Source organism: Battus philenor, unplaced genomic scaffold (genome assembly GCF_028537555.1).
Source record: "Battus philenor isolate CCGP_79_NKW_IND1 unplaced genomic scaffold, ilBatPhil1.0.hap1 SCAF_13, whole genome shotgun sequence".
Taxonomy (NCBI): Eukaryota; Metazoa; Arthropoda; class Insecta; order Lepidoptera; family Papilionidae; genus Battus; species Battus philenor.
In genome coordinates, this window is record NW_027181675.1 from 10,606,121 (window position 1) to 10,633,666 (window position 27,546).

Here is a 27,546-nt window from a genome sequence, read left to right on the forward strand (position 1 = left end):
GCGAATTTCTGCTAATACTTAAAAATATATATAGCCTACAATGTCGCAGGTCACAGGTATTTTTTTAATTTATTTTGAAGTTACAAAACATAATAACAGTTGCACTATTTAAAGTAATCGTTTGTGTTAGTTCTCCCATTCACGTGAATTATAAACTACACATTGTTAATATCATTTCACAATTAAAAAAGTTATTTTAATTCTTAATAAATCCTTGGACATCTGGAATATAACCACGCCCTTATATGTGTGGTTAATATACTCTTTATTCTAGTCTGTAATTGCGTAACCAAGTTACACTTGTACAATGTGATGGTTTTTAGTAGTAAAATTTAATTTTAATAAAAAAAGAAAATATTTTTTACGTTCAATCAAAAGGTACTTTGTTTTCGGATAAAACGCTATCATTCACAACTTGCGATGTCTCTGCCTTTTATGATAATTTCGATTTACTATTTCAAAAAAATTTAAAAATTATAGTTTGTATATGCTTTACAGGTTCTATTAATATAGTATGGGTATAGTTTCGTCTACGTTTCTCGGCATACAATTGTGTTTGAGCAGGTACCTAAAACATTCAATAATCATTTTTTTATTTTCTCCAACATTAGCCATAAGTTTATAAGTACATTAAAAGCTCTTTATTCATGGCGTTTTGTTTTAAAAATATGATATCGCGAATATAGAAACCGTGAACATGGAATAGTAATTTATATGGAATCATAAGGGATACGTTCCTAAATGACAAAATAGACAAAACAAATATAATAAAAAAAAAACAATTTAATTGAAGTTTTTGAACATTTTAATTAAATATCTTAGTTCTGAGACAATGGTTTAAAGACCTTTGTAATTTTCTGTTACTTGACGGTTTTTAAAATATCCTTTAACGCACTAGTCGCGTTACCAATTTGCCTCTTAAAAATAAGACATCGTTCTAAAGACGGATTAATATAACTTTCACTAAGAATTTTTTTAATTAAATGTGACTTTTGCAGTGCTTGTTAGAGCCTCTTCTTCAATGGGCTGTGAATTTAACATTTTTAAAACGCCTTTTTGTTATTAGTCCATTTGACGGCATTTCCAAGGGATATTGGGTTGGATACCTATTAGAATCCTTTCATTATTATGTATTTACTTATTAGATCCGCGAATAAAGGAATAGAGTCGCATATTTTAAATCCGAATAGTGAAAAGGCGAATGAAGGAAGCGTGAATAACGAACTTTTATTGTATAGCAATCCGACTTTTAGTGTTGTAGAAAGGTATTTTACGTCCATTTTTAACCACATTTTTAACCTTGACGGTTACATCTAAATGAAATATTATTGGTTACTCTTATCAATTTATCGATAACACACGCCGACCAAATTTTTTCGTAATCCATACAACATCATAAATAAATAAAATTTATTGATGCTCGTTACAACCCACAAATTTTGCAAAATAATTTAGTTATTAGATGTTAAAACATAACAAGAAAAAACCTCATCAATTTATCAAATACAGAGATATATAGTTTTAACAATTAGTAATATTTTATTTTAGATTTATAAATAGAGTAACAAGAAAATCTGCTTTAATTTCAGGGTATCTAATTGGGGACTCTGTGCATTCATACTGTCGGGAATGATGTTGGTAATGTTACTGTTATTAATTTATGGCATGACTATAGGATACCATACGGCTCAAACAGAACTGGTTGAATTTTCAAGTAAGTATTGTAGCTGCCATACGACATAAGTACACACATATCGCACTCTGTTAACCTGCGTTTCCCAACCGACGGCGCACTGAGGGAAGTCAACTCCCTTTTTTTTCCCCTTTTCACAATCATCTTCATTGACCTGCGACACGTTAATCGGACATAACGCTTCGAAGAGCGCTGCTACAGGACATCGTACTGTGACAAATATTGTCACAACAAACAGCGTGCCAGTCGACACTATGTTGTGAGCGAGTAGGCAGACCGGGATGCCGGCTGCGCAAAACCGGGCAATGTGGAAATCTGTGAGAGAGGCCTCTATACCTTGCAATGGGCGTGTGATCTAAAATGTTTTCATGGAGTTTTACATCTCTCAGTTTCTCACTTTCTTCTATTATTAACCAGTTTAATATTATGTCTAAGGCATTAATTTTTGGTTCTACGACCTTAACTGTGTTTGTTAAAATTTTCAGTGAAATCACGTGGCTTAAAAAAATACACAAAATACGAGGGACCATTCAGGCGCGCTACTATGGGGTTAGAGCAGCGAGCCCAGGAGCAAGCCGTCACAGATGCATCCTCACTTACGGTAACCTACAGTACGGAATCGACAACAGAGTCTATACTTGGTAAGTAAGGCGTGCGTCTCTCTTAGACTGACGATAGTCGCGTTTGTATGCATGGAAAAGTCCTCACTGCTCATGAATTGCAATGCGGTCATAGAGTCGGTGCCTCGTCTATTTATGTCACCCTAGGTGCGCATGCTTCGCAAACTTAACATAGGCCCCTTCTAATCTCTTGCAGGTATAATTACGTAAAATTTGTTCTTAGCTGATCTCTGTTTGGTAAAAGGAATATTTCTATTAAATTACTAAATCTCTAAACCTTGTAGTTCCGAAGATATGGCGATGAGTCAGCACATGGTCAGTAATAGAAATGACTCTTCACATATATCGACAACAGTTAAGCTGCGACCCGATCGACGGCAGGATTTGATCGAAGTCGACTCCCTTTATTATACCTACGGGTGTATAGTTAACCATGGAATATTTTCAATACAAAGATTCCGGATGGAACAGCCATGCGGTTTACTTCATACAACAATATTTCAGTCCGTTAAGGGTGGTTTTTGTTTTCACTTATAAACATCTTAAATCTTAAATGCTATAAGGACGATATTAATGTAGAAGAAAATGCTATTTGTTCGTTTAATGTCTTCCACGTCATAAATTTAAGTTTATTTAATTACTTACTTTTTCTTTTTCAACAAATAAGAGTTAAAACTGGCATTTTTAACTAAAATACACCTAATAAATTAGAAATAAATGTTTCTACCTTTTATTGTATTAGGAAAATAAATATTTGACCATAAAAGTGTTTTAGTTTTCATATTAAAGATTTAAATTATTAATTATTAATAAAAATCTTAATTTTTTATTATTGTAACGCGAAGTAACATTAATAACAAACATTTGTTTTAAAAGCTGTAACTTAGATGAAGGGTAAAACCGATGTAAAAAGATCACAATTATTTATTATAATCCTACTAGGTAGATATTCTCGCGGCGTGACAAGGAAGGAGTATCGTCAGCTCCGGCAACGTTGCGATGAATGAGCGTTCTTCCAAGGCTTCCACCTCTTTTTCCATTCCTAAAACACAATACAACAGTTTCTAAACTACAGCGAACACGCCAATTTGATTTCTATAGAAAAAAATATTAGCTTATACCATAACAGAATTAACCAAAAGTCCTTAAGTTCAATTTATTGATATTTCGCGACTTATTTAATTTTATTTCAGGATTGGAGTTGTACGATACTCGGCCACCCACGGCTGCTTCTACTGCTTCGATTGAATTAACTGAGACACCGGTTTTTATACGAATCAAAGACGGGTTCGTTACAATACATTACATCTATATGTAAACATTAATTTCGTTTTATTAATTAAATAAAAACTACATAGGACTTCTACCGAAGAATCGATAGAGGCTGCAGAAGTACTTCCGAAGAAACTCATTGGAAGATTCCGCCGAGCGAAAAATATAATTTTCTTTAACAGCCCTTTCTGGCGGCCGCTCCGAAAAAATGGATAATGTAAATTTGCAACTGTTTATGGTGTCTAAATTCGCAAGGAAGCTTTGAACAGGACTTGTTTATTTATTGTTTATATAAATGTTTTCACTTTGGCGCTTTAACGCCGTATATTTATTGATATAAAGGTTTTTTTCATATTGCTTGAATTTTTATTTTAGTAACAGTCCATGCCTTGTATACTATGTAAATGCTGTATGAGAAAAATAATAATTGACAACTATAAATATATATATACGGCATATATATATATATATATATATATATATATATATATATATATGCCGTATATAACGAATTCTACAAAGTAAAAAATAAATACCGCTTACAAAATTTATGCCTATACTCTGTTTAATCTATAAATCGGTGGTCTTTAATATTTTTTTCTTTTGGCTAATTTGATAATTTATATTGTATTTTCATAATTTATATGTTATTATAATATATTCATATTATATTTAAGACCTTAACAAAAATATTGTAATGAGCTCTAATGTTATAAGTGAATAAAATACAGCAACAAATTTGTCAAAAAAATTATAAAACTTGGTAGTATACACAAATTTAAATCATCAGATACAATGCAAATTCTATTTCTGATATACCAGAAGGCCTTCTGAAAACAATTTGCTATCATCAACTGATAACACCATAGTCGTCATTTCAGTTGTCGGACATCCACTGTTTAACATAAGCTTCCTGAGATGTCTTCCAATAGAATCTGTAGGAAGCGTCCTATGCCCATCGTCCTATGTTCAGCATCCTATGTCAATCGGTCTATGTTCAGCGTCCTATGTCCATCGGTCAATTAAAAATTATTAACAAATATTCATCAATAAAATTAAAACAAATGTTCAATTATGCTCATTATATTTTATGTTAATGACAAATTTTCATTTAATGTTCCTGCAAAAACCGCATCAAAGTGCCGAATAATTAATAATATTATTTATAATAAGTTTTCCTTTTCAGTACATACTGTTATTTTATATAGTTTTTTTAAATATTTAAAATCAATTATTTGTGATAAAATATAAATGTTGTCAAAATATCAAAAAATATCGAATAATATTAGGAACTGGTTCATTTTAATACATGTAATTACGTCTGAGAAAGAAAATAAATATATTTATGACTTAAAAAAATTTACATTGTAAAATAAATATATTTTAATATTGAATATAATCTGTGAAAAACGTTATTCAAATTCTATGTTATTTTGATAGCACGTTCGTTTAGATAATAATGTTTTATTTGATGTAGCATGTAGATTAGTCAATTCTTCTTAAATTATAAGATAATTTAAGAACTTGTATATTTTACGAAGTATATGAGTACAAAGTGTATCACTCATGTTTTGGAGGATGTAAAGAGTAAATTCAAATCGGATAAGATTAGATTTAACTATACGCAGTAAACCATTTTATTGGGAACTTTATTACAAAAACGCAGCGGATTAAATTACCAGCGTGATCCTAATGAATTCTGATGACATATTCTAGAGAACAAAAGTAAGAAATATCTTCATCACTTTCTTCTTTGAAAATTCACATCCAGGTAATACATTTTATCCTTTTAAAACGTACGATGGCAAGAGTACAAATTTTTAAATATAGACACTTGTTTTAGAGTAAAGAAGTTTTTTAGTGTTCAAAATAAATATGGGTCTAATATGTTCAACGTTACTCGGCATCCATTTGTGCATGGAAAGGTAAATTCGTTCAATATTCACTTTTGATTTTAATACATAGTCCTGCATCTTTTATTGAAAATTACAACCCTGTTTATTTTTCCTGCTGACTTAAATTGAGTTGTAGGGAAACCGAAACGCTCTTAACGAATAGCATATCCTCTTTTAATATGCATAATCGTTGTCTAAATTTATTAATCCCCATCACGCGCAGAAAATGTGGCCGCTGGAACCTTAATTTTCTGAAACGGAGATTCAAGACTGGTAAGCGAATTGTAAGTCCTATTGGAAATCTATAGGGGAACCTCAAGTCTAATAGGGGATTTCCGACGGCTTAAATGATGTGTTCAAAAAAAAAGAAGAGTGTTAAAAAATCCCAGAAAAGGTTTCGTTGACTTAGATAATAATATTGTTACAGAGTTTCAAATTGGGCGCTCTGTGCGTGCATACTGTCGGCAATTATGTGGATCATGATGTTAATGGTAATCTATGGTATGACGTTAGGATATCATACGGGCCAAACGGAACTGGTCGATTTTTCGAGTAAGTGTATTTAAATTTTAATACCAATAACTCGATTTATTCATTATCTATGGCATAGTTTTGGTTAACATAACACAGTAACGTATATGCTGCGTGGCGAAAGATCCAAGATAGCACAGATAACAGAGCTGATGAGCGACAGTTTCTTGTAAAACAGAGAGGTTAGGCTAATAGGCGGCCACTGTTTTAAACTTGTTGTATTGTTAGCGTATATTATGATTTGCTGTTGGCATGCTATGCCTATTTAAGATAAATAAATAAATACATTTTCTCCATTTTCATAATGATAGTGAAGTCAAGAGGTTTAAAAAAGTACACGAAGTATGGTGGACCACTGCGAGAGGGCAATGGCACAGAACTGGAACGGCGTGCCATGGATCAACTGACTTCAACAACCCAGGACAAAGAAGTAGAAACCACCACTGCCTCTATTCTTGGTTTGTAGATATTTCTTTGTGGTATTTAATGTGAGTTTAGAATATTAGGGTTACTTTTATAGTTTTTATAGTTTCAAAAGAGACATTGTATTTGCTAATAATAAATATTTTATCGCGAAATGCGAAGGTATAAAAAATAAACTATAATTATTAATATAAGTGTATAATATAAATAAGTTTTCTCGCGAGTGACTGCAAGATAGGTAGTAGATAATACCTCTAAGTTTATGAGGTATACGTAACAAATTTTCCAAATACAATTAAAGCGGAGATTTGATACAATCGAAAAACATTAAAATCCTATATCCTCAAAATGAAGACTCGCGTGAATAATTTATCGCGCTCTTTAATATTGACTTTTTACTTCAGGTCAACGGTTCGACAATCCGCTAACACTTAATGCCGTCAACGATTCTGCTGAATTCAGGGAATTCCCCGAGCCATCAGTTTTTATACAAATAAAAGACAGGTTAGCCGGTAGACTCTATTATTTGAAAGACTTTTCTAGATGATAAATTATACGTTTATGATATGTTTTACACGCGGTGACGCGCTCAATGGAAGCGAAAAATGAGGAGATCGTAGACAAACGATAGAAACTGACATGGTTCAGAGAAATTGCAAGTGGCAGTGGCAGTGGCAATAGGCACATTGGTTGTAACAGATGGCCGCCGGGGCTTTGAGGTACTAGAGTGAATATCACGGCAGGCCAAGCGCAACGAAGGACAACCACCTAGAACGTGGACGAACGATCTCATTAAGGTCGTCGAAAGACACTGGATGCGCAGGCCGCTTCAGGCCGATCCTATTGGAAATACATGAAGGGCGGCAGCCGTGAAAGCCTCCTACGGTTGAAATGATCATGATGTCGTACGACTGAAGACGCTTAATGCAATCCGCTTCCTAGTAGTTCTATTGGAACTCTATTGAAACTTACATTGATGTGGTTTTAAAATATCACACCCGGCGCAACACCGCCTTCAGATAAGATGGTAATATGAATATTTAGATCAATAATTTAAGTTGTTTCATAAGCTTTATAAACCGAAACATATTATACTATAACGAAACTAAATTATCTTAGCAATGTTAAATCAATGTACAATGTGTTAAATAACATTATTTTTAATGTAATTAAACTTAAAATTTGCAATCTTTATTTTATTCTTAGATATACTTTTGACATATTCATTAAAAAAAATTATTTATATATATATATGTATAATATACAATTATACGTTTATACTCATTTTATACAAATAAGTATAATTTTTATAAGATGATATATAATTTGTTGAAAATACAATATTTACCCGTTTATTTATACTTTCGTATTATTTTATACTTTGGATAATTTATAGTAATCTTAAGAAAGAAAGAAATTAATGTGAATTAGATAGAATAAGTAATAAATGTGAATTACAAAGCCCAGTTTAATATGTATATACTAGAAACTAAAATAAAATTACTACGCTACGTAAATTCTACACGCAACAACACAGAGCCTGCATCAAACTCCAACGAGACTTTTTTATGTCATCGCTTTCACAAATGTGAACGAATATTTAGATAATATTTCATGTACAATATTTTGAATAATTCATGAAAAATATCAAGATTGTGTAAACGGCAACAAGAAATACCATCTTCATAAACTTGATATGGTAAATATAATGTATTAAAAGAAGTTCTTCCTTCTTTGTAGGAATTCTTCAGTTTTTTTTATATTGTAAGTATTAATAATTTTTTTTTCATAGATCCAGCACAAAAAGGCCTGCTAGAGAAGTAAAACCCAACAGACGATTTCGACGATCAAAAAATAATATTTTTAACATTCCGTTTTGGAGGCCGTTAAAAAAAGGCAATATTTAAAATGTAATACAGTTTTGTCGTACAAATTTAAGAGTTAAACTTTGTACAGGTTGTTACGAATGGCTGCGTTTACGCCATCGATATGCCTAACTATTCTGCTAAAACATTTGTAAAGGAAAATCTATGAAAAAACTTTATTAAATTGCTTTGAAAATTTTTGTTTAAGTATTTTTATTAGTTGTTAGTTAATAAGGAAATGAAAGACATTTACAACACCACTTATTACACTTATTACGTATTTTATAGTCCGATGGACATGAAAATAAAATAAAACTCATGCGAAAATGGTTTAATAGCTCTGAAGTTTATCTGTGAAACATCGTAGCCACATATTTCTCTTACCAACTGTTGTACAAACGAAGAATGTGAATATTGTAGCAGAACGTCTACTGCTTAATGTTGGCGCACCCTTGAGTCTTTCAGATTCTTCCGACAACCTTAACTTGTTAATCGTCGTCTGTCTACCCTGTCGCATTCTGCGCTGCACTTTCCGGACATTCTAAACAATATATATATATATATATATATATATATATATATATATATATATATAGTGCTGTATTTCATATTGCACGGATGTTCTACGCATTATGTAGCTTGACCTCTTCTACTTGCTAGCTATTCCTATATTCTCTATTCTAATATAACATATGTAAATCACAATTATTACAACCCTCACCATGGGCTGCTTTTTTTACAAATAGATGGCTTCTAACGTAATACCAACCACCGGATGAATAAGCCGTTATGAAATTATCGATTTATTGTACACATTAAAGGCAAATAAATAAATATTTTTTGTCCTGTCCCTGTGCAACATGGCACTATGTAAGCAGCGCTGAGGTTTTTAGTGCATTATATTTTCAAACATAATTTTGTTCCATTGTATATATGTAATTTTGTTTCGTGTATTGAATTATTTTTTTTTGAATGTTTACTCTTGGAATACATAATAATTTTCGCAATATTTGTGATAATTTATAAGTCCTAAGGGTAACATTACAAATGGAGAGAGGCTCTCTATCCTAATCTAAATAAAAGACTTGTGCTTGTTTCATTTAGTACACTATTACAGAATACTTGTATTTCCAAAGTTATATGGCTATTTAATAACTTGCAAAAATAAAATCCAACAGAGCAACCGTCTCGCAGCGAATCAGTCATATTAGGACGCTGCCATTTTTCGAAGTCCGTCATCTGTCAACTAGACGATTGATTATTCTCACTTTGCTTGAAGTGTGCAATTAGGATTTTTATGAGGGTTCAAATGTAGCAGTTTCAGTACCCTAATAGTAAGCTATATAATTATTAAAATAAAATGGTAAATTGTTACCAAGTTACACTCTTTCAGAATACCAATTATAGGATCAATATATAAAAACATGGATATGTCAATCTACGGAAATCGTAATTGAAAATCGCTATCAAAACTATCGCTGATTATAAAAAAAAATATACAGAACGTCATTTTAATTTTTAAGAGCATTAAATAAACTATTAATTCTACAAATCTAATCTATTGTTTCAACTGATTTATTTTGTATGTTGTATCTGTGGATGTCACTGCTGCTAGCTCGGAGGCTTTTTCAGCTACATCGGAACTGAATTCACTAAACCGAAAGGTCCAGGAACTGGACAAAATGAAACTAGCCTGATGTCGTCAATTAAATGTAGACGTTCACACGAAGATTGTATCCGTGTGAGTGTTCATTGTAAGAATGTAAAAGTGATTTATTTTGACGTTTCTTCGTTAGTAGGATTCAAAACCTATTAAATGAGCAAAATTTACGAACGTATATCTGAAAAAATCCGTGATGAGAAATATTTAAATACAATTATTAATTAAAGGAGGTATTAGGGCGACTTATTCAGCCAAGTTCAGGTATATAGAAGCCTCGAAAATAGACAGTACCTACATTACTAATAAGTACAACTATTCAAACACGTAATTAGCAATGATTTTGAATTTTAAAATTCACAGTATTAATAAAACATAAATTAACATATATCTAGACAAATGGACATATCGGTTCCATTTCTTCTATCTATACAAATACATTTATTTATCCAAATAAACATATAGGTTGGTTACACTTGATGACAGTTTTATTTTTAAAATTTTACTCTGATTATTTTGACATCTATTGACATTTACTTTTACATATAATTTTACTTCAATAATACAGAATTGAAAAGTAAACTTTTACCGTGTAGTAAATTACATATAATGATGAAAACGCTATGCTATTTAATCAAGAAACAATTGAATCGGTGTAATTTATATGTATAATTTAATATATGACTTTTGATGTAACTAACGCATTACGCGAAACATATCGAAAGTTTTAATCCGCGTGGTGAAGTTAGAAATAATATTTTTAGAATATATTGATGTTTATGTGGTTGTTGTTAGATTACTTTAGAGCATTTGGGTTACAGGAATGTATCCAAATTAATGTTGAAATTGCGTCTTTTCTTTGTAAAAGCTAGTACTGTCGTATAAATCTTTATAAGGCATTTGGCAGCTTGAGCCAGGGAATAATGTTTCTGAATTATAAAAACATTCGTCGCAGCTTTACCGATAAGTTCTTACTCTGAAGCAATAATAAAAAACAGTAGTTACTCCTGAACGCCTCCTCAGAATGCAAAAGAAATCTCTCCGACGCACGTTTTATTAAAAATTCTTTTATCACGATTAATTTAATAACTTGTCACATAACTTATATCCTGTTAACTCAATTGCATCTAACTTTTTTGTTTTCAAATTAAAAACAAAAAAGGTAGTTCTACAGTTCAGTCATGAAATGTTATCGACGCAGAAGTCGCACTTCGGGGTGTACAAATCATTTAGTGTTTTTATGACATATCTTTACCTTATTGTTCACAGGTTTTTGATTTTGTTAGATATATTAACTACTCATTATGGGTTTGGTACAATCTCTTATGTGTGGTGTTATAATATGCTTTGAAAGGTAAGCTGCAATTTCGGTTTTCTATTTTACAATTTTAGTGATGATTTGAAGTAAACCATTATTCTAATTTTTTATTAACGATATCCTGCTTCTGTTTTTTAACTGCTTTGAAATCTTTGAAAATAAACACACTGCCCTATTAATCTTTTCACTCATCTGAATATGATGCACATGATCATGATGCACTTATGTCTTAAACAAGTACAATATGAGTGTGCTATATAGTATTGTATTAATTGCCCATAAAAATATAAGTATTATAAAATCATATACTTTATTTTTATTCATGATGTTATTTCATCACAGAATTGTATCGTGGCTCTGCTGCGCATTCGTTTTGATGGCAATTTTATCAATGATCATATTCTTAACGATTTACGGCATATCATTGGGATATCACTACGCTCAAAAGGAAATTGCGCGTCGAGCGCGTAAGTATAAAATATTACGTCATATGTACTTGGGGTGACGGGCTTTTGACCTGATATTTTTTACAACTAACAAGTTAATTTGATGTCCAGTTGGAGATTCTGATACTGGAGATCGTACCCTTTTACGAAGTCAGCAAGAAACAATAAACGAGCCAGTTGTAAGACTGGTTGCTGTCAACAGATCTCAAGGAGAACAACCCACCGATATACCGGGTATGGGAGTTTCAGGTATTTGTTAACATAACCATGTGCTAGCATCCCCGTCACGTGAAAAAGCAACAACTATTATTGAAACTATTCTTCTTAATTGATACAGTCTTAATAATAAAAAAAAACCAATGCTCACAAAAATATTTTCTATTTCGTGCAATGAGAGACTAGTAATAATATGATTTAAATGGTCTACATATGTCTAACAGAGGACGTCGTACGACTAAAATCATGATGATGATTTTAATTGTAATGCTTTATTTTATACAACATTTTTTAATGTACTACATACTAACATCTTTCGTCATTTTGATTGACGTTGACAAGCTGCAAGCTTTCTAATTTTCTTTACGATTTGTATTAAAAAATTAATAATTGGTAGTATCGTTATAGAGTTACGCATACCAATAACGATAGAATTTAATGTTATGATTAGTAATTAAATTCAACACATTACAGGTCTGTACGAGACAAGAACCATTACACAACCTCTATTCTTAGACTCATCGCCAACACCGCTCGTTGTGTTAGAAACAGAAAGGTGAGAGAAGTCGGAATTATAGTCCCGCATTTTAATATCATTGTAACATATTTGCCTAAACATAAACAATAGTAAAAATATTGTAAGCCAGGATTGTAACAAGTCTTCCATGTTAGAAGACACCATAGTTTATTTTTTATTAAAGATACGTTAAACGGCCCGAGGAGGCTTTACTGGGGACAACCATCGCAATGCTCTATGTTCTAAAAACAAGAAATATCTCAGTATCATTGTGTTTTCATTCTAACGAACGTTTTCTAGAACATAAAATTATTATGATGGTATATCATCTATCTGCAAAGTTATAATATATAGGTAAATTTGAAATGTTTCCGCATTATAGCAATCACTTTTATATGAAAATTTACGAAGTTGCTAATGAACAAATAAGACGAATAATATGACTTCTGTGCAAAAACTAAACTAGTTGCTTTCTTTAATTTATCTACGTATATAAGTAACACATTGAATTATAATTCGTTTCCAAAAAGCTATTTTAGGCAAATATGTTTTCGTTGATTTAAAATTAAATGATAATACTTTATTTCTTGAACTCAGTAACATTTCAATAGCATTAGAAATCGTCGTATTGTTTTTTGCAAGCAAATTAAACTACCACACGTTCGGAAAAGTTAATGCCGATAGAAAAGATCGCGCAATTACCTCCCTGACTATTTCTTTTAAAATATGAGGGAATATTTGCTTAAAACTATAATACAGTAATTATACTGTACACAGACAACAACAGTAATTATACTGGACAAACAAAGCCACCGTCTACTAACATTCAAAAATTCATTAACGGTGTAATAACCACATTGAATGAAGTAAATCTTAACTACTACAGTTACTTTTAAATTTAGGAAAACGTAGTTCTAAAACTTAGTTCTAAACGTAGTTCTTAGTTGTATCTTATTGTAAAGCGCACAGTTTTACCGAGTCCCGCAATTTGTGAACTTTATGCAATTTATAGTAAACACCGACCAATTTGTATTTATTTCTTGTATTCAAAGTACGCCCGTACATACTCGCGATAGAGAAGTCGCTATTAGTAAATGCATCAGTATTTTTCGTAATAAAAATTATGTTAGCATAAAAATACTCCGATGTGGGAGATTCGAGCTCCTAGATTATAAATTGGCCGAACTGCTCTTTCTTGCAAAATGAAAATGGTTGATCCTACAAGGTTGACTTTTTCGACATTTAAAGCTATAACAGTGTTAACATTTCTTACATTAAACAAGATAAACTTCATTTTTGAAGAATTAAAACGTAATTTGTTAGTTGTGACACAATCCAGATCTTGCGCAAGTGATTCGTTAGCTTTGGTACAATTATTATAATTACAATCAACTTTGAAAGCGATTGAGATCAAAAATTTGCTTCGTAAAAGTAATATACGATTACACGGCACAAAGCTTTTTTACCCAGAGTAGTTAACCTAGTGCAATACCACAGTATTAATGGTAGAAGGGTTCCCTAAACATCAAGCAATAGCTCTTTTCGTAAAATTTTCAAATAGATAAAAAAATCATTTGTTTAAAATATTATCTGGTTGCAGGCCTCCGAAAGAAATAGAATTAACAGCTCACGAAAAAGAACTGGCTAGAAAACTAATTGGTAGATTTCGCCGAGCAAGAAAAAACAAATTCACAAACATTCCAACATTTGCTTCCTGGCAGAACGACACCGCTACTTCTTTAGTAACTAGTATTTTATTAGCAAACTAACCTGCACTAGATGTATAAATTCTCGCGCTAAAATATTTCTATTTGTTAAGTTTTAACATTTATGTTAATGTAGATGGTATTAATGTAAATAAAATTCAGTTTTATTAAAATTCTAGTTAACTTATCAAAAGCAATACGATACGTTTTTTACCGTAAAAATTTTGTTTTGTTGTTTTAATTGGCGAGTACTACAGTACTACTTACATCAGAAACTACTTAATTTGAGTATAAAAACAAGATTTTTAATATGTCCACATAAAACGATCACTTCATTTGCATTCACTCAACCAACTAAAATCAGCCAGATTAGCACAATGAAATAGCAGTGGGCACGCCACATATCGCGCAGAACAGATGTCCACTGGGGCCTAAAGACCCTGGAATAGAGACTACAAACCACTAAGCGCAGTGTTATAAGTCCACCCACGTAATAGACGGCTGTCGGAGGCGCTGTAAGCAAACATTTCCTGCCGGTCCTTTTAAAAATTTCTATGGGAGGTCTATGTTCAGCTGTGGACATCCTACGGCTGAAATGATCATAATGATGACGACATCACAAATGCTGAACAAATCAGTGACGTCAAAAGTTTGTCAGCATTTGTTGATTAATATATGTTCATAAATTCAAGCGCATTACGTTAAAAGTTGAAGCCCCACTTTATCTTAAATGTCTTGGTTTATTTTAAAAGAAATCGGGTATTCAATGCTAAAGTTGTGTTGGTGTCATAGAAAGTACTTTTGTATCGAAAAAGTTCCGGATATGATTACACCTGTGATTATTTATGCATTTTAATTAGAACTATAACCATATATTTTATTTTGATAAAAAAACTTGCTATTACGGGAATTTTAAATTTAAAAATCAGAATTGTTAAATTTAAATTAATGATGTACATATTCACACCTCTAGTTGTATTTTAATCAAAAAATACTATAGAAAATAAATATTCAGTTACGAATTAATTTTTAAATATGATAAGAGTCGTATAAAAAAGAAATTCTTGAAGTAATTTAGTATTTTACTCATAATCTCTATAGATAATGTACATGTTTTTTTATACATACGAAGATTGATGCTTCCTTTTTTGTCACGAAGAAATAAAACACACTTCAATATTTCAAAGCTTTATTGGTTTCCGCTTACAAATATAAATTAAAATAACAAATGACTTTTAGAATGTTTTCAAAACAGGAGTACGTGTCACTTTATTTGTTAATCTTTCAATTCTCCCAACTTGTTTTACGTCTTGGTCTGTTATATAATGAAGGTTTTGGGCAAACAGACTGCTTAGTGTTTCATATAAAAAGTTCGAACTCGATGTTAGATTTCCTTCAAATGAAAGGGGTTTTTTTAACGAAAAAACATTCAAAAAAAGCAGGTCTAAAGGTAAGTGAAAGGGTTATTAACATTCGCTTCATATTCTTATTTGATATAAAACTTATTAAATGTTTATTTTAACCGATTATATAGCGTTTTATTTTTATATTCCCAGTGCTTCATAATTAATATAACAATCGGAAATAAATATTGAACTAAAGACTAACAAGGTACCGTAATCTCATTCAAAAACAAATTAACAAGTTTGTAGATACTGGAATCGGGAATAGCAAATAAACCACGTTAACATCAATTAGTTTTATTAAATTTTTCACGTTTAATAATAAAGTGATAAGACGAAGTCGCTTACCCGATTTTCCTACGTAGTTCACGTAGCAATAGTGAAAGCCGATACCGATTCCAGTCAACAACACCAAAATAATCGTAAAAGCAAGACAACACATTACCATTGCGCACATTGTCCATACAGAAATTCTGAAAACAATTTATTTAAGCAATTTCGAGTTCGTATCTGTAATGTTACTACAAAATTTTACAAACGTATTAAATATCCCTACTTTGACTGTACTGTTTACGTTTTATACTACTCAAGTATTTACTAACGAAAACGGACGGAGATTGTTCTAACCCATATAATAATTACATTATGTATAACTTATTTGAATTCATTAAGAAAACAACAACTCTGAATTAAAATATAATGTACTACTTTTTAAGTGCATTTTATTCACCATCATCTTCTGGGTTTTGCGCTGCCCGTATCCAGCGACTTCCACGATCTTAACTACATAGCTAGTCCACCTAGACGAAGAGACACCCACGCCACGTCTATCGACTCGTGGTCGCTTTTAAGAAATTTTCTACCTACAGCCACGATAGACGAGCAACGTTGGTGACCTTGACTCATCTACGAATATCCTCCTTTCAGATTTGATCTCGCGGCGATATACCTACGATAGCCCTCTCCATTGCTCTGGGAGACCATGGGGTTTCTTATAAAACCCACCATAAGTGAACACTTCTCTAATCAGTAAGTCATCACCGGCAACATACACTCGAAGACTTTTATCTTGAGCCATTGTGGTATTTTAGACAAAGAGATGTCTAGGGGAAGTTGCATATTTAATAATATGCTCATATATGGAAACTAGCGAACTTAAACCCATAATTTTGACCTACAGTCGACATGTATAACCGGATAGTAATCGGTATATATATTTCGCATACATTTCAGTTCGTACACAGACTTGAATGAATTTACCTTTCCAATGCATCTAAAACGACTGAAACAAACGAGCCCAATGAACAAACTATACACCCCATTTTGAACTGTTTACACCGCACAGAAATATGTTATGATTTAGTGAATGCACCAAAAATTTATTTAAGTATAAAACTGTGTATTATTACATCGTTGTAAATTTAATACATGTTAATTTCTCAAAACGTCCAAAGTAAATGATGTAGTAACTATTGTCACATAACATGATTTTTTTTACAAAACCTCAGATGCGGGTGACGCATTTAGTAAATAGTTAATGATACAAGCATAATAAATGCAGCATCCCATTTTGCAAGCTTTTTGCTAAAGTTCAGTACACTAAATGGGTTTTTCTGTATTTTTCAAATGCATTAAATTAAATAAAAAAGAATAGTAACGCAATTAACGTGCAGTTGTCCAAGCTTAATTATCCGACAAGAAATGCTGCAACGCCCATTAGGATGAGCGCTTTTGTAACGCGAAGCACAACGGTTCCGGTCGGACTATAGCAGTATGAAGATCGCAAAGAGATTAGCTTTGAAAACTGCCCGTGAAATGTGAAGGCCGCCACGATTAATAACTAAAGTGTATCACTAACAGCAAGAAGTAGCGTATTATAATCAAGGATCGACGTATCTACTTGGTACTTGGTATTGAATCAGAGTGCAATGCCGTGAGTGCTAGTGATGGTCGTTTAGAAGTATTGAAATTTTGGCCATAGGATGACTATGGTAGTTGAAGGCCTTAGCGTTGTAAGACTAAGAGTTTTCAGTAGGTCAAATCATTAAGTTTTAGGACACTGGAGAGAGCAGACCTCATAAATCGGTTTTGACAAACTAGATGCTAAGATTATTCACTTTCGTTCGCATATTACGTCAGACTAGTAGAACAATGAAAATAACATGAAAGGTGCATTAATAAAATTAATAAATTATAATTTATTTTTCGTGGGCTGTATAATCTATAATAAAAGTACTCTTGTTTATGTTCACGTCATTTTGGCATTCCATCTGCAATCTATGTAATTTTTGACACTAACCTGACGTAGAGTTCTTGACGTATCTGTTTTACACTATGGCAGATGAAAACATTACAGAAAAGAAGCAAGAAACTAAAAATACTGAACGTTTCTCCAACAAAAACTATGCAATTAAAAAACGTCTTCCTGTCCGACCGATCGAAGGATCAAATGTAATTTTTGTCACAAAAAAAACTAATTTTAAAGTAAGTTTACATCTATACTTCCTTTAAATTTTAGATTTTTCTTCCATTTATCGACTTTATTTTTAAATTTTAAGGCCCAGTTAGACAAATGCTGCGATCTTCTAACAAAAGGCGAAAAAGAGATAATCTTACACGGCTTAGGAGCGGCTATACAAAGATGCTGTAACCTGGCACTACAGTTGGAAACACTCTTTTCTGGTACTTGCCAAATTGAAGTGAATACCGGCACTGTAGATCTTGTTGGTAAGTTTTTAATTATAGTTTAAGCCACCCATGGTTCAGTCTAAATACACTTTCTAATATTTCCTAAAATATAATTACAGATGATTTGGAGCCACTGATGGATGATTTAGATTTTGGTGCTCAAGTACGACATTCGTCATCCATTCATATTCGGATATTTAGAACAGCAATGCTTGGTTCCAATCAGTAACAATGTTTTTCACACTTAAGGAGATTGTACAGTGGATAGGATTAACTGTTTTTGAAATATGGATTAACCTTATTACATTGACAATATTCTCAGCATTGTTGGCATTGAAGATTGATGGTGTTGTGAATAGTGCCTGGTGGACAATCTTTGCCCCTCTGTTTGTGAGTGATGCAATGAATGCTTATTTTTGTTGTATTGTCTGTATACGTATGAATTATGAAAGTTCATATCGTGCATCTCTTTATAGAGCATCATGGAGTGGTATTTTCTTAGGTCTGACATTTGTGTTTAAATTTTTATTATGCAGAAAATTACAAGGGGATTCAGCCATAGAATACAGTGAAGTATTTGCACCTTTGTTTATACTACTACAATTAATTGCTGTAAGAGCTTGTCAATTACACCAATAATGACAGTTTGAACTAAATATTGGTATTTTTTTAAATAATACAAAGTTTTTGTGAAATTAGTTGTTTTATTTTAAAATTAATAATGACAATTAAAAAGGTATTATGAAAATTTATTTGTGAAACATACTGAACAGTCCACCTCTATTTTTCTTCTCTTCATTTTTAAAGTTAAATTTGAAATTTTCATTACAATTTTGGGAACTAGTAGAAGGGTTGCCACCGATAGGTGACCATCCAAAAAGTGAAGCTGTTTTACGAATTCCTAGAAAACAAACTTGACCAATGCAACATAACCAAATTAAAAAAAAATATTTCTAATTCAATGTATACACTCTTATTATCAATTTCTATAAATTTCTTTTTATCATAATTTAAGCCTTAGAACATCCACTGCTGGACATTTGTCTCTCCCATAGATCTCCAAAAAGTCCCAATGGCCTGTATCCAGCATCTTGTGCCAACCTTAACAATTGGCAGAAGATACAGGAGGTTGTCATCCACCTTGCGGTTCCACCCTAAAATATATATTATAAGGGCAAAGTATTTGTGTTAAAAGTTAAAAAATTACCTGACATAAAGTTAGGAACCTCTTCTGGTCGGTTTTGTTTATCACTTGCTAATTCTGGATGAGTATCAGCTTTAGGTGATAATAATAAACTAGAATCTAAAATATAATTTGAGCAGTAAACAACAAACTTTAAATAATCATCACAGTTCTTAAAAATTAAATAAACAAAATTACCGATACAATGAGGAAAATCACCATCTTCTAATCCAAGAGTACTATCCGATAAATTCAATGATTCTGATATTCCTTGTGACCCATGGTTGAATAGATATCCAGTTATTGGTGCATGGTGAATTTTTCGCATACTTTGAATATTCTAGGAATTTTACAGTATTTTTATACTAATATATGTTTAATATTGTATACATAAGGAATAATAGCATAAATAGTACAATATAATCATCACATTGTAATTGATTTCTGCACTGTCATCTTGAAGCTTAATCAATGTTATTACTGACTTAAGGCTATTTTTTGGGAAAATACCAACTCCAGTGTCAATAAACTTTGTTACAATTTTTGTTTAGAGATAGTAATTTGTACTATAGTGGGTTTCCCATGTAAAGGCTTCTAATAAAGAATACTGTATGTGTGGGCACCTATGCATTATATTACAATAAACAAGTATTGTAGGGGAGACAAGGGACCAGCTAATGTAGTGTAGGTCGCCCTCCCGAAAAGGATAGATGACATAGTTAAGGTTGTCAAGAAAGCATTGGACGCAGACAGTTTCCTTCTATCTTATTGTAAATCAATTGGGGAAGCTGTAAGTCTACCAATTGATGTCCTACAGCTGAAATGATAATGATGATATATTACTATTTACTTTTGAGTTTGATGTCTTTTTCTCATTTAAACTACTGGAGTCAATAATTTGGCTGTCTTTTTCAAGTTTTCTTTGTGTTTGATCTGGCTCCTCTTTCTTATTTTCATCATTATTGTCAATATCACAATTAAACCTTTCTTCAGTTATTACAGCTGTTACAAGGTTTTCCTTATTTTCAGAATCGAAGAACTTTGATGTTCTGACAACTTCATTTTCAGGCACCTAAAATATCCACTGCATATAGTATTTACTGTTACTGTATCTAATAGCAATGCATAATCTTTACCTTAGGTAAAATGGAATGCTTGGCATACATAAATTGTGGCGACAAATCTAAGTTGCGTTCCTTTAACACCTTGTCTTTTATTTTATTGTAATCTTCATTACTAACTAAACTAATATCTTGAATATTCAGGGTTTCGCTGGTCATACCATCTTCAAAAGTTACATTATTACTTTGATTATTTTCTGCTTCCTCATGTTCATTTGTAGCTATTTGCATTGATTCTTTGAATGTTACTTTTTTCTTCTCCTGTGAATTCTGTAATGAAATCTGTAATTCAGTAATGGATTATGAAAATATGATGTATAAAAATTTAAAAAAAAAACTTATCAGTGCTAAAGAATGAATTATTTGAGCATATTATTGTTTTTGTATCTAGTGTCAAAAACAAACTAATAACTTTGTACCAATTGATAGATAATTTTAAATACTACTTCATCTTAAAAGCACCTTGTTTTCGTCTAGGAATTGTGTAGGTGGCACTAGAATTTTCCTTTCTTCAACAGTATAGTCTACTTTATCACGCTCTTCTTGAAATAGATTGTTATCCTGTAATTTAGAATCACTCGCATTTTTAATTATTTAATTTGAGTATAGCTTCTAAAAAGTAACATATTAAAGTATGTTACCTTATTATCAGAAACGAAATTAATGTCATTGTTAACTTCCGGACTAATAGAATTAACCTTCCGAAGTTGATCCGATCTTACTTTTGAAATTATATCAATGGATTGGTTGTTATTGAGTTTTACATCATCTAAAATGTTGATCAGTTTTCTTTGCGAATAATTTTTATTTTTCTCTTTAAATGGTTCAGCCATATTATTGAAATACGTCAGGTTACGCTCCTCGTTACATTCATACAGTTGAAGTCTATTTTTATTTACGTCTATTACTGTTACTTTGTTTGATTGAATAATTAAATCATCATTTTTAATCTAAAATCATTAAATTAGTTGAATTATTGGTGGATTTGGTAAAACCAATTGATGAATATAGGATTACCTGATCTATTTGAACATTCAGAATGTCTACGTCTATGTCTAAAAGCTGAAGTTTCGGCATCTGCAAATAAAAGGTTTTATAATAATTTCGGTCAGAATACGAGGCACTTGAATATATTATGTATAAACATACCATAATGCAATCTTTGTTAATTTTTTGTACTTCCTTTTCATCTCGAGTTGCCTTCTCTACGAGTATATTAGGCCCTTCATTTGTTATTTCTTTTGTTATCAATTGCGATAAAGGACGCTTTAAAGATTTTTGTTCTAATGTTGTAATTTTATTGGACAGTTCTTGAATTTCGTTAATTAGGCCATTTATCATTTTTATTATCTTTGGACGATCATTTATTAAGAATTTGGCTAAATCAATAACTCGTTTTTGATCCATTCCCATTACCGCAATTTTTTTAATTTTTATTTCCTTTAATAGATCCGCAGTTTCGTTATGCAGATGGCTTATGTTATTTTCAATTAATTGAATTTTTTGTTTATCTTGTAAACATTTTTTTATAAATGGTACATTTTCATATCGGCTTTTACATTCCATCCAAAGCTCTTCATATTTTTTTTCGCCTAACTCAATTTTCTTTAAAATTTCTAAATTTTCTTCCTTTTTAAGTAGCAATTCTTTTCTTAATTCTATGTTCCCAGATTTTATCGTGTTGGAGGCGATGATTAAGCTAAAATTTATAGCAATGTTCAAATTAACTGAATACACCTGGTCCTTTAATAATGAATATTATACAAAGTTTAAATAATTTAATAGCTTACGAGTCCTACAAATAAGTACTAGGCCACAGGTTTCCAGTCGTTTATGGAACATGCGGCTTTTACAACATTAAAAATTCGTACGTTGTTAATAATCACAAATAAAAATGAATACTCTCTTGTTATATTTTTCACTAATCGTGCCGAAGATCGTGATTATTGATTATTTAAATACAATAAAACCTGTTATATATTAAGCATATACCTTCAAACAAAACATGTAATATGCTTGTAAACATATAAAAAACTTGTTTAGGCTTGTTACCTACAGATCCATACTGAATCAAATAGTTCATTCTTTATATTTAATTACGCGATAATAATAAACATTTTTGATAGTTAGGTAAAATCTTTTTTACGACTCATTTAATAACGTCGCCTTTTGTGACACGCCGTTGCCCTATCAAACATCCAACGCACACTAGGTGGCGATAGTACCTTTTGCTAATCTATGAATTAAATACAGCTTGTGATTTTGTGACGTAAATGACACCAATATTTTCAGGAAATCTACACGTTGTGCTATATTTTTTACCATCAGAAACTGTTGCACTTACAATATATTAATGAAAATATAGTCTACTACATTATTACATTGATTTGTAGTGACAAGTGAGCGAAAGAAATAAACTTAAAACGAAACTCTTTTGTTTATTCTAAAGAAATATCGCAATCGTCAAAAAATATTTAGATATTAGCACTTACTTATTTATTTCTTGTTCCGCAAACTTAATTTCGGCTTCCAATTTTACATTTTCGCCACTTATAATTTTACAAATAGCCTTTTCCTGCTTGGTTTGGTTTTTTAATTTATTAACCAAGAAAGCTTGTGCTAAAATACGATTCCAAAAAATATACTAAACCATGAAAATTATAAATTTAGTTTTTATTCAAATGATTTCTAATTCATGCATATAAAACAGTTTTTAAGCCTTCGATCATAAATCTACGTATGGCTTATTTACACACATCATCATCTACATCGTCACCACATCATCTTTATTATTCAATCTAATCAAGTTTATTGTAATAAGAATCATTTAGAATTAACTTTAAAATAATAAAATTGAAATAATGATCGTAATATAAATAATGCAGTGATATATAACTGGTTAAAAATAAGCTAAGTTAGTGAAAACTATAGTTTTCGCCCTATCAATACCGAGCGTTATTAATTCGGTATAAGTTATCTTTGGTAACCAGGGTTTTTCTGTGCTGTAAAGTTTTTTGTTTGAAATAAGGCGTATTAAATAAATTAAGACATTTCGTTCGTTTAACCTAGTCACGGTTGAATTCACACTGAAATTGTGACTGTCTTTAAGAAATTGGTTTCAGACCTTAGTTGTTAAAGGAAAAAATAAATTAAGATTATCCTCATAATTTTCTTAATATATATGTTCAAATTTACCTTTAATACATTGGCTTGAAAATATAATTTTTATTTGTGATTCATCTACTTCAGTACAAATTTTTTCTAAAGCTTGTAATTCGTTAGATTCCGCCATTTTTATAATTTGTATAAACGTAGATTGGCGGCAAACAGTTTCGATCTAGTATTATTTTTTTTTCTTTTGAAAAAGACAAAGACATTGCCGCATACAGTCTATTAATCGTTGTGTTTAATAACATACAAAAGTTATAGATAATTAAATCAAAATTCTGAAAATTTATAAATTTTGACTTAAAGTACACAAGTATTGTAAATTGTAGATCAAAAATTAGAAACGAAGTGAAACTAAGTTTAAATTTTCATTGCAATTCATTTTTACATCTCAACGTTTCTTGTGCTATTGTAGTCTTAAGTTTTATGAACATGGGCGGTACAATAACGGTAAATGAATTCACATGGGAATTTGAAATAAACCTTGTTAAAATTAAAGCGGGCCTACCATATAGCGATAGTGGAAGATAAGTATAGTGTAAATTTGGTCGAAATAATAAATATGACAGAAATAAATCTGTTTTATATTTATTATTTTCATTAAATATGTGTTTTTCGTTAATATTTAATTACCTATATTTTATATAGTTAATTTATAGAAGGAAATATAAGATACACTATTTTTTTTTAATTTCTTTATCTTTATTAATATATGTGACTAGTGTATAAAGACAGTTCTATTATAAAGATAATTCTAATAATTTCGTGATTTACACACACCTCGTACCAAAATACCAAAAGATATCTCTTGTGGCTTGCTCTTTTTTCTCCTTCATCTCTCCACGCTTTTTTAAGTCGTGATACAGTGTTTCGGACAAGTTATAACAGAAACCACAATGAGTCATGCATGTTTAAGTTTGCATTAATTACGTTTTGTCATTTGTAAAACAAAACCTGCATTGTGGATCGATCACAATAACGCTTTAAATTTTTTGGTTATTAAATAGAAATAAATTCCTTAATACAGTAGCACGTGCTACAACATACTGTGTATGTAGATTATAAGACATTTTAATATACAAAATGAGGAGTAGAATAAAACCAAATATTCATTACCTAAAATTTATTTAACAAAATAGTGTCATACAGTTATTCAAAATAACAAACGTAAATGATAATTTGCAGTACAACCTAGCATTCTAATTAAACCAGGTACTTCTCATAATTTAAATCCCACAATTAAAAATTAAAATAAAATAAAATAACAGATGTGAATGCAGCACAAAGGAATGTTGGCTAACATTGGTGATTGATCACACATTTATTATTAACACCACACGGAGGTTGTTGTTTTTATTTGCACTATGCAATCATCATTTCTCTCTTATATGCTTCAATAGTCTTTAAAAAGCACCCAATTTACAATTTTCAGTTTCTAAATCTTACTTATTACACTATCCCTCTTTGACAACTTCGCTCATAATACTGTTAGCCAAATTTGACAAAACATAATACACACTTTCAAAGCAAACTAAACAATACTATTAACATCTTCGTAACACGGACACACAGGACTATTTACATTTGTTCACATATATGTCGTTAAAACAGTATTTAAATAACATTCTATTAATTCAATCAAGACGATGTAGAAAATACCAATCTAAATTCTAAAATTACTTTGGCTTCATTGACTGGGCTCTAACAAATAAAAGGATTACGATTTGTCAAATAAAATGAAATGGTTACGGAGATGTCAAATTGATTTTAAATGCAAAACGAGATAGGGAGGAGTACAGCAGACTGTTCAGAAGTGGAAAACGACCCTACATATTAAAACACTACACACAGTATCTATTGGTAGCAGGGAATGTCTATTTTATTTTTAGTTTACAGGTGCACAATGGACTCCTTACAGGAGTGCAGAATGAATGTCATATATAATTAGTGTGTCGATCTGGAATAACTTAAAATAATACTTAAAAATACAAACTTTAAGAATAGCTACTGGGTCCCACATTAAAATTATAATAATTTTAATATTAAATTAACAATAGTTTGTACCGCCAACATTCTCTAAGTGCAATAACTACTATGTAGTTACATAAAAAGAATAAAACAATTATGTCTAAAAAGCACGAGGTACGGGATGAGTGGTGCACAGCGGAATTACCCTGGAGAGTCCTTTTTATGTAAACACATAGTCATTTAATAATTTCACTATTTTTTATTTCATATATCAGTCGAATATTTCCGAAAAATTTTGAAGAAAATAGTTTTGTTTTCAACACCGAGTTCCAACAACGTTCTACACATTTGGCAAAGGCGTAATACTTTCCGAGCTTCAATATCGGTCGCCTGCGCCGATCCCGCGGCTCCGGGGGTCGCGGCCGTGTCCAACGAACATTAGCTACAGATTGCGTCGCTCATCAAAGGTCTATTCACAGACGAGCATGATTGTTCGGGATGGAATCCTTTTAAACTCAGCCTTAGCGAAGTCTAACAACAGAAAAATGTTGGAAACGAGCCAAGCGTGTTTCGCTCGCTCTGTGACGTCATATTCATTTGAATATGCTCGTCCGTGAATACATCCTTTAACTGTATGGTAGGAGGATTTCACTGAGGAGCCGTTTGAGACTATCAATCCCGGTGAGGAAGCCGCAGTCTGGGCCGTGATGCGGGTAGGCTGTGGCCAGAGGGGACTCTGCCGCGGCGCCGGAAAAGGCAGTGTGCGCGAAGTCTATCATGCGGATGTCGACGCGTTCGCTAGGAGGCGGCGTACTCCACTCCTCCCCAGTACGGGCGCGTTTACTCGTCTCCTCATCAGTTTCATCCTCGCGCCACGATTCACTGCTAGTCGAGTACGCCATCCAGCTGTCCGCGGAGTCCGGGCTCGGTGGCTGGGGACGAAGCGAATGTGACACTTCGCCCTCCTCGTACCCTCCCATGGTTTCCTCAGAGTGAGTGAATGGTTCCCTCGGCGACGGCATCTCATCGGTAAGCGTGGACATGTCAAAGTGTCCTGGTGACGGCGCCAGGTCTGCAGAACTGCTTGACGCATCCGCATCATATATCTCTGAAGTTCCGCATTCCTCCACTGGACCGCTTGAGATATCGCCCTCGTATACTATTAACAAAGAGCTGTAAAATAACAATTAAAGTAGTGAATATCTCATATCTATCTCAAAATAAACTTATAAAATATCAGTAAAAACAAGTAGTATTATACTGGCCATAAATAATAACTAATCAACGTTTACATTGTAAGGGATCTTTAATTTTTCGAAAGATTCTACTTATTATGATTTAAGATTATTTAATTAACACACTAATATAAATGAATATATACAAAAAAAAAATGTAGTAAAATGTTTAACTTTATAAACGTAAAACTTAATGTGTAAACAATAAACCAACGAGTTTCAAAATTTACGTCGAACAAATATTTTAACTTTCCATCTAGGTGAATATTGTTTATAAGTAGTGAATATCTGCATACATATGTCATTAACTACCTACTCGTGGTTGAAATCGATTGCGAATAAAGCAATTGCTCTATTTTGTTCACATCCTATTCGGCCATTCATGCGACATCGACTGTTTCTAAATAGATGGCAATGGCGACATTATGCACAAGACAGTTTTGTCCAAAGTGGGAGTACTGCACCTATTTAAGTTGCATAATAAATGCTAGTATAATGCGAATTTGAAGGCAAGCTAACAATACTTTATTCGCCAGACAAGGTTAATATAATAAAATGCACAAGTTATCTTAAATACATATTAATATCAAGCAAAGAATGTGTTTACAAGAGTGCAAA

At 31.8% G+C, this 27,546-nt stretch overlaps 5 protein-coding genes across 10 annotated transcripts in view; 3 read left to right on the forward strand and 2 right to left on the reverse strand.

Annotated features, from left to right (window-relative positions):
- The first annotated feature begins 11,263 nt into the window (after positions 1 to 11,263).
- LOC137933490 (uncharacterized) lies at positions 11,264 to 14,225 on the forward strand. The gene is made up of 5 exons (XM_068777449.1): positions 11,264 to 11,313; positions 11,620 to 11,744; positions 11,835 to 11,957; positions 12,414 to 12,495; positions 14,057 to 14,225. Exons 1-5 carry the CDS (start codon positions 11,264 to 11,266, stop codon positions 14,223 to 14,225), a joined length of 549 nt encoding a protein of 182 aa, XP_068633550.1.
- A 3,638-nt stretch (positions 14,226 to 17,863) lies between these two features.
- Rpp20 (ribonuclease P protein subunit p20) lies at positions 17,864 to 18,482 on the forward strand. The gene is made up of 3 exons (XM_068777358.1): positions 17,864 to 18,049; positions 18,124 to 18,292; positions 18,373 to 18,482. The coding sequence occupies exons 1-3, from the start codon at positions 17,900 to 17,902 to the stop codon at positions 18,480 to 18,482; spliced, it is 429 nt and encodes a 142-aa protein (XP_068633459.1). The 5' UTR covers positions 17,864 to 17,899.
- A 2-nt stretch (positions 18,483 to 18,484) lies between these two features.
- Positions 18,485 to 18,932, forward strand: LOC137933408 (transmembrane protein 203). The gene has a single exon (XM_068777359.1). It carries the CDS (start codon positions 18,485 to 18,487, stop codon positions 18,890 to 18,892), a length of 408 nt encoding a protein of 135 aa, XP_068633460.1. The 3' UTR covers positions 18,893 to 18,932.
- Positions 18,933 to 19,002: 70 nt separating this feature from the next.
- LOC137933492 (putative leucine-rich repeat-containing protein DDB_G0290503) lies at positions 19,003 to 23,849 on the reverse strand. The gene is made up of 11 exons (XM_068777450.1): positions 23,753 to 23,849; positions 23,050 to 23,176; positions 21,707 to 22,256; positions 21,575 to 21,634; positions 21,199 to 21,507; positions 21,020 to 21,118; positions 20,573 to 20,827; positions 20,287 to 20,508; positions 19,635 to 19,776; positions 19,461 to 19,556; positions 19,003 to 19,154 (listed from the first exon to the last, which is right to left on the reverse strand). Exons 1-11 carry the CDS (start codon positions 23,847 to 23,849, stop codon positions 19,003 to 19,005), a joined length of 2,109 nt encoding a protein of 702 aa, XP_068633551.1.
- A 984-nt stretch (positions 23,850 to 24,833) lies between these two features.
- Ip6k (Inositol hexakisphosphate kinase) overlaps positions 24,834 to 27,546 on the reverse strand; it is a 64,331-nt gene continuing 61,618 nt past the window's right edge. For all 6 annotated transcript variants that reach the window (XM_068777207.1, XM_068777211.1, XM_068777206.1 and 3 more), the window contains one exon: positions 24,834 to 26,866. In XM_068777207.1, coding sequence (XP_068633308.1) covers positions 26,320 to 26,866 — 547 coding nt within the window. In that variant the 3' untranslated portion in view covers positions 24,834 to 26,319. The remainder of the gene's footprint in view (positions 26,867 to 27,546) is intronic.